At 37.9% G+C, this 14115-nt stretch overlaps 1 protein-coding gene across 2 annotated transcripts in view; it reads right to left on the reverse strand.

The window, feature by feature from the left end:
• Nudcd1 (NudC domain containing 1) overlaps nt 1-14115 on the reverse strand; it is a 48080-nt gene that overhangs the window by 27708 nt on the left and 6257 nt on the right. For both annotated transcript variants that reach the window (XM_048457451.3, XM_048457450.3), the window contains exon 2: nt 12999-13153. In XM_048457451.3, coding sequence (XP_048313408.3) covers nt 12999-13153 — 155 coding nt within the window. The remainder of the gene's footprint in view (nt 1-12998; nt 13154-14115) is intronic.

Genomic DNA, 14115 nt, shown 5'->3' on the forward strand with positions numbered 1-14115 from the left:
AAGTGACTGGGTATTGCAGCTGTTATGTCAAAGAGGCTAGTACGGCGTAGTAATCTCATTTCTTTCTCTTAGCTTTAGGGCTAATGATCAGTAGTGTTAATTTTCTAACTAGAAATACCACATTGTATTTCAAATGCCTATATGGATGATATTCTACACCAGTGATTTCCAGCCTTCGTGTCGCTGCGACCTTTACATACAGTTAATCACGTGGTGCTGACCCAACCATAAAATAATTTTGTTGCTACTTCATAGCTATAATTTTACTGCTGTTATGAATTGCAATGTAAGTATCTGTGGGTTTTTTTTTTTAAATGGTCTTAGGCGACCCCTGCGAAAGGGCTGACTTCCAAATGGGTCGTGACCCACAGATTGAGAACCACTCTTCTACAGAAAAAAAAAAAAAAAGGATTATTAAACAAAAGTGAACTCCCTCAAAAATCCTGAAAAACAAATAAATGTGCCTTTAATTCCAGAACTCGGAAGGCAGAAGCAGGTGGATCTCTATGAGTGAGGTCAGCCTGGTATACAGAGCAAGTTCCAGGACAGACAGGGCTATACAGGGAAGCCCTGTCTGAAGGCAAGGTAAAGGATTACATTTAGATAATGCAAACTTACATTTCCGTTAACAAATTTTCAGTTGTTATCCGCCTTTACAATATAGACTATGATAAGAAGAATCACCAAAACGATTCATGAAAACATATATTCAAAATTGACCATTTAGGAAATAAATGCACATATATCATTATATTTTCTATATTCAATAGCACATTTTAAAAATGTTTAATTGTCAGAGTTCCCTACAGAGGAAAGTGATCCTTGATTAATGCATTTTATTCTTGTGATTCTATAATTGTTTTAATCTATACTTTTTTAACTACGAGGTTTTGAAACAGCAACCACTTAGCCGTCCATGAAATGATCTTTCTTTTTTGCTCACAATGTTATACTTGGTAATGTCGAATTAAAGAAGAAATATAAAATAGCAAGCATAGCAAACAACAACTGCTTTTAGAAACATCAAATCTGAACACTGGCAATGTATTATATCAGTACTGAGATGCATTACACACAGTGCAGTAGAGACACCATCAGTGAGCATGTGGCTCACTGCAGTCTCCAGTCCCGATGTTCAACAGAGGAAACAGAACAGGATCAGTGAATCCAATCAGTTAGATGGAGGTCAGTTAACAGAAACTGTGCCGTAGGCTGATGCCCATGCCTGCATTTAGGACACTACATGGTACTTCCACTAAATGAAAGCAGACAGACTCATCAACAAACGATACTGCTATGCTAGCATACTTCTGGGGAACCTCATCTCTGACAAACACAGGAATATTACATATTTCAGCAGGACTATTAATCTGAAGGCTTTAGAGGAAAAGTTAAAAGACGGATAGAGGACAGTTTAATAATTACAGGGTAGTCAGTCGACGAGTGTCCATACAGAAGAGCGACATAGAGGACACAAAGACAGCACACACAGAGCTAATATCCAGATAAACATCGACTTGTTCTTGAAACCTCAAGAGCCCCTAAAGCCTGTTAAAAAATGTCTTTTAAAGGTAAAGTAATATTCTACCATTAACAAAAAGAAAAAAAAATTAGGCTTGCAATGCCTATCCTTGGCTAGGTGCCCTATTGGCAGAAGAAATATGTATAGGCTTATAAAAAATGGTGAAAAGGTCAAATTTAACGATATAATTATACCCTTTGATATAATCCAGCCTACAGGAATTTATATAGTATTTCTATTAATATAAAGTTCAAGAATAAAGAAAAAGAAAATTTAAGCCAGTAAAAACTGGGATGTAATGTAACAGCAGCTCCTGATGCAGTGGAGCTGACTTTGCAGCCTCCTGCAGGTCTTGGTTTGGCTACAAACATCCAATAATTACAGCATTCTTCTACTGAACATAAATGTCAAACACTACGACTACAACGAATAAGACAAAACAGCGTCACTCCATGAGAATTTCCACACACAGAACACATCACTACAAACAGAATCTAAAGCACACGGTAGGAGCCACTGTGTCCTCCTGACTATCACAGGCAGAGCTCCAGTGCAGTCTTCTTTCCTAGGTGAGACTTGACAGCCCAGCACCCGCTTCCTGAAACCCTGCCACTCCAAATCACCTCACTAGTCAGATCCCTTACAATCACCAATGCTAAATCCTCCCAGACACACTATGGCTCTCCTTCACTTATGTTCTTCCCTGCAAGAAGTAATAAATCCAACTTGTTCAAACAGTGTGACTGTTCTGTCATCTAGAAAGTGCTGGCAAAGAAATAGAACAGCCACTCTAAGGAAACCCAAATACCAGATACATGTACTCAGATAGATTTGTATTGCTAACAAAAAATAATAAACTCAATGAGATACTGATAAAGAAAAAGACAGAATGATATAATGTGTTTACCATTCAACATGAATTTATACATGCACAAAGAGGCATCAGCTCACAGCAAATGACAGACAGACACGGAACAGTGCTTAGCATCAGGAAGAGAAATAAGACTGGAGTGTGGCTGGGCAGGGAGATTGGTGGCAAAGGCAAATTTTCCTCCTTTCCTTTAAATAGGCTGTGATTCTTGTTCCATACCAAATAATTTGTGTAGCATACATAATTTTAAAAATATAAATAAAGAGATAAGATAATAAAGGTAGAATAGACTTCCACAAAACAGGTGTTGACTACATGGTCCGTCAGACTTACTCTGGTGAACCATCATTAATTAAGAGGGAAGGCTAAACTAGGCAATCGCTGTTCAAGTGTTTTAGACCATTTTCTTTTAAATACATGGCTACACATGACTGAAGTTAATAGAAATATAATTATCAGATAAATTGGTGCAATATCTAATAGAATTAAGACACTTGAGTATATAAATCTGAATCAAAATTAACTAACTTAAAACACACAGTGTCTGCCTCACTTGAGTTAAATGACAAAACAAAAACAACGCACATGTTCCCAATTCAGAGTTTAGTTCAGTTCTAAAATGTCCTCATAATAATGTCTTAGGAAAGCAACATCTCCAGCTCCAGGTCCACATATTATCCTTTACTCACAAACAAAGCAAAACAGTAACCATGTTAAAAATTACTAGAAAATCACTTGGGGTAATAATTCCCTGCTGATTTGCAGAACTGGAATTGTGTTGGCGAATTTCATACTCAATGAGGGACTACAGCATGAAGCACTTTCAACTTTGGCAATCTCATTTAAACATCACCAAACTGATGAAGCTGCAATCATTAAGCCCCGTTTAAGAGGGGTTCACATGGATCAATCTGACTGAAACTCCACGGCGACAGGGCTAAGATTCTAGTCCTACCGAGCCCTGTAGATGGTAACTCTCTCTTCCTTATTGTTATCATCTAGGAAAGAAACCATTTTTTCTAACAAACACTTCAAATCTCAATGCAATGTACAAATGCCATTCCCTAAGACATTCACTCTGCAATTAGCACATTAAGTTTTTCTTTAACCAGACATGATATTTTTGGCTATATTGGCTCCTATGCCATAAGCATAATAAGTCATAATGTTCATATATTATAGATGGATGACATTATAAAGGAAGAGTCAATAGCATTTATATTGCATATATTTATCTAAATTAGATTTTGGGGTCCTTGTAGTTTCAGCTAGAAACAGAAAAGCTTTGAATAAATGAAATATTTTGGTTTTGTTTTTTAATACTTACACTCCTATAGGGAAACTGGAGGTTAAAAACATGTTCAGTCAGAACTTGGGAAGGATGCCACCCAGCAGTGCTGTTACAATGGGATTAACATCAACTATTGTGAAACATCAACTTCATTTCTTAAGCTTTTTCCATTTCTATTCTTTCTTTTATTGTTTTTGTTGAACTATATACTTTTCTCTGCTCGTCTTCCTTCCTCCCCCATCCCTTTCTACTTTCTCCCATGATCCCCACAATTCCAATTTACTCAGGAGGTCTTTTCCTACGTCCCATGTATGTCCTCATGGTTGTCTAAATTGTCTGGGATTGTGAATTTTAGGCTGTTTTTTTCTTTGTTTTATGTCTAAAAGCCACTTGAGAGTGAGTACAATTTGTCTTTCTAGGTCTGAGTTACTTCACTCAATATGATGTTTTCTATATCTATCCATTTGCCTGTGAATTTCAAGATGTCATTATTTTTTTCTGCTGTGTAGTACTCCATTGTGTAAATGTACCACGTTTTCCTTACCCACTCTTCAGTCGAAGGGCATTTAGGTTGTTTCCAGGTTCTAGTTATGGCAAATAATGCTGCTATGAACATAGCTGAACACATATCCTTGTGGCATGATTGAGTATCCTTTGGGTATATACCCAAAAGTGGTATTGCTAAGTTTTGAGGAAGGTTGTTTCCTAATTTTCTGAGAAATCATCACACTGACATCCAAAGGGGCTGCATCACTTTGCACTCCCACCAGCAATGCAAGAGTGATCCCTTTACCCCACATCCTCTCCAGCATAAGTTGTCATCAGTGTTTTTGGTCCTGGCCACTCTGACAGATGTTAAGAGTGAATCTCAGAGTTGTTTTGATTTGCATTTTTCTGACAGCTAAGGATGTTGAGCATTTCCTTAAGTGTCTTTCAGCTATTTTAGATTCCTCTGTTGAGAGTTCTCTATTTAGGTCTGTACTCCATTTTTTTTTATTGGATTATTTGTTCATTTGATGACTAATTTCTTGAGTTCTTTGTATATTTTGGAGATCAGCCCTCTATCCAATGTGGGGTTGGTGATGAGCTTTTCCATTCTGTAGGCTGCTGTTTTGTCTTGTTGACTGTGTCCTTTGCTTTACAGGTTATACTTTGAAAACCTGTACTCCACAAAATTGGAAAAGTTAAAGGAAATGGAAATTTCTGGATAAATATCACTTACCAAAATTAAATCAAGACCAGATAACCACTAAAAAAATAGAAACCGTCACCAAAAGTCTCCCAACCAAAAAAAGCCCAGACCAGATTGTTTCAGTGCAGAATTCTACAAGATTTTCAAAGAACTAATACCAATATTCCTTAAATTGTTCCACACAATAGAAACAAAAGGAACATTGCCAAATTCTTTTTATGAGCCTACAATTATCATGATACCCAAAGCACACAAAGATATTACTAAGAAAGAAAATTACAGACCACTCTTACTCATGAACATTGATGCAAAATTCATCAATGCAAAAAAAAAACTCAATAAAATACTGGCAAACCGAATCCAAGAATACATTAGAAAAATCATCCACCATGACCAGGCAGGTTTCATCCCAGAGAGGCAGGAATGGTTCAACACACGAAAATCTGTCAATGTAATCCACCATATAAACAAACTGAAAACAAAACAAAACAAAACACATGGTCTCATTAGATGCTGGAAAAGCCTTCAACAAAATATGGCATCCCTTTCTGACAAAGGTCTTGGAGAGAGCAGGCATACAAGGAACATACCTAAACACGATAAAGGCAATATACAGCAAGCCAACACACATCAAGCTAAATGGAGAGAAACTCAAAGCGATCCTATTGAAATGAGGGAACAAGACACGGTTGTCCGCTCTCTCTATATCTATTTAATATAGTGCTTGAGGTTCCAGGCAGGGCAAAGGACAACAAAAGGAGACCAAGGGAACACAAATGAAAAAGAAGTCAAAAGCTCACTATTTGCTGATATGATAGTTTACATAAGTGACTCCAAAAATTCTACCAAGGAACTTCTACAACTCATAAACATCTTCAGTAATGTACAGGATACAAGATTAACTCAAAAAATCAGTAGCCCTCCTTTATACAGATGACAAATGGGCTGAGAAAAATCACCCTTCACAATAGACACAAATACATAAAATGTCTTGGAGTTAACTCTAAGCAAACAAGTGGAAGACCTGTATGACAAAAACTTTAAATCTTTGAAGAAAGGAATTGAAGAAGACAGCAGAAAATGGAAAAATCTCCCATGCTCTTGGGTAGGTGAAATTAACACAGTAAAAATAAATAAACAAGGCAAGCTTCAGGCCTCGAAGCAGCCTGCTGGCACTCAAGAATCTGGGCTACAAAGTAATTATAACTTGTTTCTCTATGGCATAGTCACACATTACATGAAATCCAAGAGCTATTGCCCACACTTTAAAGACACCACAGAAAATGATGTTCTTGTTACTGGAGAAAACAAGGAAGTTTGCCAAGTAAACAGAAGTCTGTTATGACAGAAATATTCTAAATATACTCAAGTTTCAGTAAACTGAGCAGGAGCAGTAGCCCCTCAAGGCTTTTTCTACACCCTAAACACACTTTCTCCTCACTGACATTCCTAAAAGCTTGAATACCACAAGCCTCCGGTGAACCTTGCTTGGCGTGGAAGGGCTCCCACAGCTACACTGGGTTGCTGCCATCTGCTGGCTCTAACAGGTAGGGAGGGCCCTTTCATTTTCACATGGTGTCATTTTGCAGATTTAACAAGGGTGCTCATTTACACCAGCAACAAGGAAAGGCTGGTCTCTAATTAGTGGTCTGCATTCTTCGCATGCTCTCAAAGAATTTGCTGATTCATTTTGTTGCTGAGGAGAGAAAAATACTAAGCATGGTATTCCACTGGCCAGCACCGGGCAGCAATACTTTATCACCACTAGGGCCCTGGGAAAAATTGCCTACTGTGCTGGATAAAATTTTAAATTTCCAGACCACTGTCAGCCATAACACACTGATTCAGAGTCTTAGAAAATGGGATTTCGAAATTAGTTCTTATGTTAGCTAAGTACTATACATGATTCTCAGGTGAAGTGGAATTGGAAAATCAGAGAAAAAAGCTGAATTGATGGAGAAAAAAACAAAGCAAACAAAACAAAACAAAAACCCCCGAAACCTGACTTTTTATAATAGAACATATACATTATAGTAACAGCATCTTTTTAAAACCTGATTGGGTAAACAGAGGAATATTACAGAAAAGAGAAAAGGCAATAACTAAACTAAAAAAAAGTATAACCACTTTCTCTAAGTTGCCCATAAAGAAGACAAATTAGGTAAAAAAAAAAATGAACTTCAAAAGTATTGCTATTTGCCCCAGTTACACATCAAATAATCTGTCTGGGTAATTATAGTAACTTGTTTCCTGGGGAACTTCCCAACAGAGAAAAATACTTGGACCAATGCACAGTGGTTCTGTTGATTTCCAGGGAAAATAAGTTTTATCTCAGATTTCTAATAAAGTATTTAAGCTGGACATGGTACTGCCAGTCCTGGTCATCAGCAAGACAACTGCTAACCAAGCTTGTGGCTCTACCTGAGACCCTGTCCACCCACCCCGCCCAGTTCAGCACAGTGCTTTAACTCTGTCAAATGTGTTCCTGTGCTGCCGGAATGCCCATCACCCCAATGTAAAAGGCAAGTTCTTTTCTTTCTTTCCCCTGGTAGACAGTTTTGTTAGGTAGCTCAGTTTGCGTCCGACTTCTGGTTCTCCCATTTCCACGTCCTGAGGAATGGGAACGAGGTGAGCGCCGTCACGCCCAGCTCCTGTGAGGCAAACTCTACTCCACCCTCCAAATCTCTGGTGACATCAACACTGCATCCCTAACATCTGTCATGTGCTCCGTGGAGTACTGTGCATCTCACTGCTGCGCTTCACTTCGGCATGCTATCAATTTATTTTTAACTAACCATATAGAAACATTCAATCATGTTTGAAGAAAAATATTTCTTTACCCAGGAAATTAATTTATTTCAAAAACTAAAGATAACTAAGAATGTGTATTCATGTTGTTTTTTTTAAAAAAAATACTAAATGGTGAAAAATTAGTGAAATAGAATAAAAGGGGTTAGAAATGAGCCTTTTATGGAATGCTAATGGAGTGTTCCCCTTCAAGAACACTACGTTTATTGAAAATATTCCCCTTAGAGCAAGCTATTTCTACTTTACTATAAATTTTGAGAGAAAAATGAACGAAGAAATATGATTTCACTGATGAATAACGGTGGCATATCCGCAAGTCTAAAGTAGGCCAAACTGACCCTCAGCACATAACACAAGGAGCTCAGGACACTATTGGGAGGACAAAGACGAAAGAGGCAGTCTGATCGGCTGTTCACACGGAATCAGAGCGTCCACCTTAGACACCCACGCTTCTTTCTTCACCTTTGCTAACAAGGTTCACTCTTACCTTACCAATTCAAGTCAGTATCATACACTCTACTGACAATGACATAAAAACCCTGAGAAATCGTTTGCCCAGAGTTAAAAATGTATATAGAGCGCAAGTGGTTATGTCAGAAACACAGTGTCACCTGTGGATCATGCAGGCCTGTGGTTTTTACCAGGGAAGTTTCCCTGCCAGCAGATCCAGAGGCCAGAATTAAAGGAATGACCACTATACCTGGGATTCAAAAAGTGCCTTCTGTGGGATGATCCATTACGATTTACATAGGAATAAAATCATGTTCTAGACTGATTGCTATTCGGTATGCCCAATTTGGACAGGAATTTCTACGAATAAATAAATAAATAAATAAATAACCAACCAACCAACCAACCACATGGAGCAGATGAAAACACACAGAGCTGCCCCTGGAGTCATCCTGGAGGAAATAAAGGAGGGAGGATCCGTACCCACTGTTGGAGGTAGTGTGGCTACTATGGAAACCAGTGCAGGGTGCGGGGGGCTTCTCAAAACACAAGCCATAAAACTAACATGAGCCAGCTAAACCATTTCTGGATGTATATGCAAAACCCAGAGATACTTGCATATCCATTGCTAACACTGTTCTAGTCACATTAACAAGGAAATGGACTCAAGCTAGATGAATGGATAATGAAAATGTGGAACATATATACAATGATACCTAGGAAATTATGGATAAACTAGAAAATACTGTATAACAAGATGTAGGCACAGATAAACAGATCCAGACTCCAAGTGTTAAACATGTGTTTCCAGATGGGAGTAAATATGGGTAAAGGCAGGAAACTAGAAAAAAGCCCACGTGAGTAGGGAAAAAAAAAGAGGCTTTAACAGAGTGAAGAATGGGAAAGACAATACAAAGGTGAAAGGTTACATCAGGCAAAGGGGGACAGAGAGGAAGTGGGAGTAAGGAAGGAAGGAGAATCAGCCAAAACAATACAAATATATGGCAATCTATTACTTTTTAAGTTAATTTAAAACTAAATTATTAATATGCTCTATGTCCCGTGCCTAACAACATCTATCTGTTCCTCCTAATCTATTACTCTATACCTAACCTCTGTGGTTCTATGCATTGTAGCTTGGGTATAATGATTTCACAGCTACTACCAGACAAAAGAAAATACAGACCATATTTGTCTTTTTCAGTGTGGGACACCTCACTCAAGATGATTTTTTTCTAATTCCATTCATTTACCCGCAAAACTACTTATTTCATTTTTAAACAGCTGAATAATATTCCATTTGTAAATGTATCACATTTTCTTTATCCATTCTGTTGACAGACATCTAGATTATTTTAAACTTGTGGCTATTATGAATAGAGCAGCAATGAACATGGTATTGGTCATTCTGATGGGTGTAAGACAAAATCTCAAAGTAGCTTTCATTTGTATTTTCCTGGTGAAGGATATTGAACATTTCTTTAAGTGTTTCTCAGCCATTTGAATTTCTACTTTTAACAATTCTATTTAGATCTGTATCCCATTTTCAGCTGGGTTATGTGTTTTCTTCAGATCTTTGTATATATTGATTATTAGCCCTTGCCCTAGCCAGGTCACTACAGCTGCGATGAGACACCTTAACTGAGGAGGAAAGGGTTTATCTGGCTTAGGCTTCCACACCACAGTTCATCATCAATGGAAGTCAGGACAGGAATTCAAGCAGGGGAGGAACCTGGAGGCAGGAGCTGATGAAGAGGTCAAAAATGAGTGTTGCTTACTGGTTTGCTCAGTCCGATTTCTTATAGAACCCAGGTCCACCAGCCCAGGGATGGCACTTCCCAGAATGGGTGAAACCATCCCCCATCAATCACTAATTAAGAAAATGCTCTACATGCTTGCCTACAGCTCGATCCTATAGAGGCATTTTCTTAATTGAGGTTCCCTCCTCTCTGCTGACTTTATCTTGTGTCAACTTGACATAAAACTACCCAGTCCTCTATCAGATGTGTAGCTGGTAAACATCTTTTCCCATTCTATATGCTGCTGCTTTATTCCAAAGGACAGTGTTCTTTACAGAACAGAGGCTGTTCAGATTCATGAGGGCCCATATATTAATTTTTGATCTAGTGCCTGTGCTGATGGAGTTTTGTTCAGAAAGTCTTTTCCTGTCCCATTGAGTCCAAGGCTATTTCTCCACTTTTAATTCTATGAAATTCAATGTATTTGTTTTCATGCTGAAGTCTTTGATCCATTTGGACTTGAGTTTGTGCAGAGTAATAAATCCAGACGGATCCATTTGAATCCTGCTACATGCAGCCACCCAGCTTGACTAGCACCATTTGTTGAAGATGCTGCCCTTATTCCAGTATCTTGACTTCTGTATCAAAATTCAGGTGTCCATATGTGTGTGAATCTAGGTCTTCAAGTCAATTCCATTGATAATGTCTCTTTTTGTGCCAGTACCACGCTGTGTTTATTACTATAGCTCTGCAGTAAAACTTGAAATCAGGGGTGGCAATACCTCCTGCATTTCTTTTGTTATTCAGAATTTTTTTCAGCTCCCCTGGGGTTGGTGTGTGTGTGTGTGTGTGTGTGTGTGTGTTTCCATATGAAGCTGAAAATTGTCCTTCCAAGATCTGTGAAGAATAGTGCTGGAATTCTGATGTGGACTGTACTGTACCAAATCTTTAGATAGCTTTGGTAGGATGGCCATTTTTATTTTATTAATCCTATTGATCCATGATCACGGGAGATCTTTCCATCTTCTGATATTATCTCCTATCTCTTTCTTCAAAGACTTGCAATTTTTATCATACAAGTCTTTGATTTGCTTCATTAAAGTTATCCCAAGATAGTTTATATTATTTGAGGCTACTGTGAAAGGTGCTGTTTCTTTTATTTCTTTCTCAGACTGCTTGTTATTTGTACTTAGGAAGGTTACTGATTTTTGTGAGTTAATTATGTATCCAGCCACCTTGCTGAAAGTGTTTATCACCTGGAGGGGTTTCCTGGTGTAATTTTTAGGGTCATTTATGTATACTTTAGCATCATCTGCAAATAAAGGTATTTTGCCTCTTCTTTTTTCTATCTCCTTGATCCCCTTCAGTTGCATTAATGTTCTAGCTGACTTCAAGTATTATATCGAATTGGTATGGTGTGTAGACAACCTTACCTTGTCCTTGATTTTAGTGGAATTGCTTCTTAGTTTCTCTCCATTCAAGTTTATGTTGGCTACGAGCTTGCTGTAAACCGCCTTTATCATGTTAAGGCATATCCCTGGTATCCACAATCTCTCCAGAACTTTTATCATGAAGGGGTGTTAGATTTTGTCAAAGGTCTTTTCTTCATCTAATGATGACTATGTGTTTTTTATCTTTCAGTTTCTTTATCCGGTGGATTACATTTATCAATTTCTGTATGTTTAACCATCCCTGTACTTCTGCAATGAAGCCTACTAGGTTACGGCAAACGATCTTTTTGATGTTCTCGGATTCAGTTTGCAAGTACTTTATTGAGTATTTTTGTATCTGTGTTTACAAGGAAAACTGGTTTGTAATTATTTTTCTTCTTTGGGTCTTTATGTGGCTTGAGTATCAGGGTAACTGGCCCCTTAAAAGAATTGGGCAATGCTCCTTCTGTTTCCATGTTGTGGGATGATTTGAGGAGTACTGATATGGAGTCTTCTTAGAAAGTCTGTGCTAAAACCATCTAGTCTGAGGCTTTCTTTGGTTGGGAGCTTTTAATAACTGCTTCTATTTCACTAGGGGTTATAGGTCTGTTTAAATTGCTTGTCTGGTCTTGATTTAACTTTGGCGAGTGGTATGTATTAAGAGAATTAGCCATTTCTTTTAGGTTTTCCAACTTGGTGGGATACAGGTTTTTAAAGTGTGTCCTTAGGGTTCTCCAATATCTGTTGCTATACTCCTCATTTCTAATTTTGTTAACTTGGATAAATGAATACATAACATATTGAAACTTACAAAACACAATGAAGGTGGTTCTAAGAGGCAAACAAATTCATAGCAGTAAGTGCCTACATTAAAAAAAAAATCAGAGAAACCTCATAGTAGTAACTTAACAATACACTTGAGAATTCTATAACAACAAAAATAAATCACACCCAAAAGTAGACAGCAGGAAATAATCAAACTCAGGGCTGAAATCAGTAAAACAGAAACAACCAGAAAACCAAAAACATAACCAAAAACAAATACAAAGAGTTAGTAAAGCATACAGTTGGGTTTTTGAGAAAAAATAGTAAGGCTGACAAACCCTTATCAAAATTAACTACAAGCTACTTATAAGAGATGTACTTTTAACTTTAACCCTTTGAAAGTAAGAACACTGATAAATACAAAAAGAAAAAAAAAAGAACACTGTGTGTGTGTACCTCTGAGTGTCATCACACCAGTACTTTTGACACAGGCTCTAGATATGAAAATCAGATCCTTTACTGACTGAGATTTCTCCCTAGCCAGAATATTAGTTTTCAAGTCAGGTGTGACTCTATTAATATCAAACCAACAAGATTTCAAGGTAAAGAAAATTATTCCCAAGACCTAGAGAAAAAAGGACTACTTCATAATGCTAAAAGAAGCGACTCAAACAACCAAACATAAATGTTAACATATTTAAATTACATGATGTAAACACTAACTAAGAGGAAATCCCTTATCATTCTGAGGACGTACAACACACAGCTGGAATTGGCGGGGTGGAGGGATTATAAAACTGAGAACAGGAGTAAAAGCTCCAGTTGACGTAAGCGGGAAGGAGCGCCACAGCTTGATGGCAGGTTCCACGGCCCAGAGGAGTAAACACAGCAGGGTGAGTTCTGTCTTTACACTCTGCGGGATTGTCTTACCAGCATCACTGTTAAGTTCATGATTCTCCCAAGGTTATCAATGTAGTAGACACTGTCTTGATACCAGGCATCACAGTGCAGATAATTATACATTCCAAAAGCGTGCATGTGCTCCAGTGTATACTGGTCATCCCGAAGTTTCACTTCTGCCACAGCTGAAAGACAATAGAAATAAATACACACATATGTTTACAAATATCTATGAACACAATCATCAAAACATACACATCAAAGCATTCCTTTGTGGAGAATGCCCACAGGGCATAGAAATTAGGCAGTGCCATCTACGGAGGCTAGAACATGCAGGACTTTCAAGGTACAATCTTCTTCCTTAATGGACCTCTACAATTTTGAATTACAAGAACAGAAATTCTAAAAACAAAGGACTTCTAATCTATGAGCAAACAAGAACGGCTTATCAGTTCTTACTCCAGTGCATTATTCATCTTTATCACACAAACAGAGATAAAGACAAACTGTACTATGTGATTATACAGTTAGAAAACTATGTGTAAACACAAATAGTGACTTCATCATAGTCTATCTTGACTATCTTCATAGTCTATTTGTATAGAATAAAAAGAATAAAACAATATCACAGTTACTACATACACAGGTTTTCTATGTATAGAACAGGGCTCTCTGAACTAAAACATTAGCTGTTTTCCTAACTTTGAATTGGCCAAATACAGTTTCTCCCCCACACCCCTGTGGTTCTGTGCAGGTAAGAACTCTTGCAGCTCAAGACTACTCATGCCCTACAACTAATTTCTGCTGTAACAAGAAATACTAAGTAAACTGTACTAAACCTAAATGTTCCCTTCATATAAAATTCACTTTAACTCTATTCTAATTCCAACTAGTTTCTTCTTTACCCACTGTTTTGGTTTGCTTTTTGTTGCTGTGGTAAACACCATAACTAAAAGCAACCACAGAGAGGAAGCGGTTAATTCCAGCTTTGACGTCATGTCACAGTTCGTCACAGAGGGAAGTCAGGGCAGGAACTCGAGCAGGATGACGTAGAGACCAGGAAGAGCTGTTGTTGCTTACTGCCTGGCTTCCTCTGACTTGTGCTCAGCCAGCTTTCTTATACTTACCCTGTATACCATCTGCCCAG

The sequence above is a fragment of the Myodes glareolus genome, chromosome 19, assembly GCF_982192425.1.
Source record: "Myodes glareolus chromosome 19, mMyoGla1.1, whole genome shotgun sequence".
Lineage (NCBI taxonomy): Eukaryota > Metazoa > Chordata > Mammalia > Rodentia > Cricetidae > Myodes > Myodes glareolus.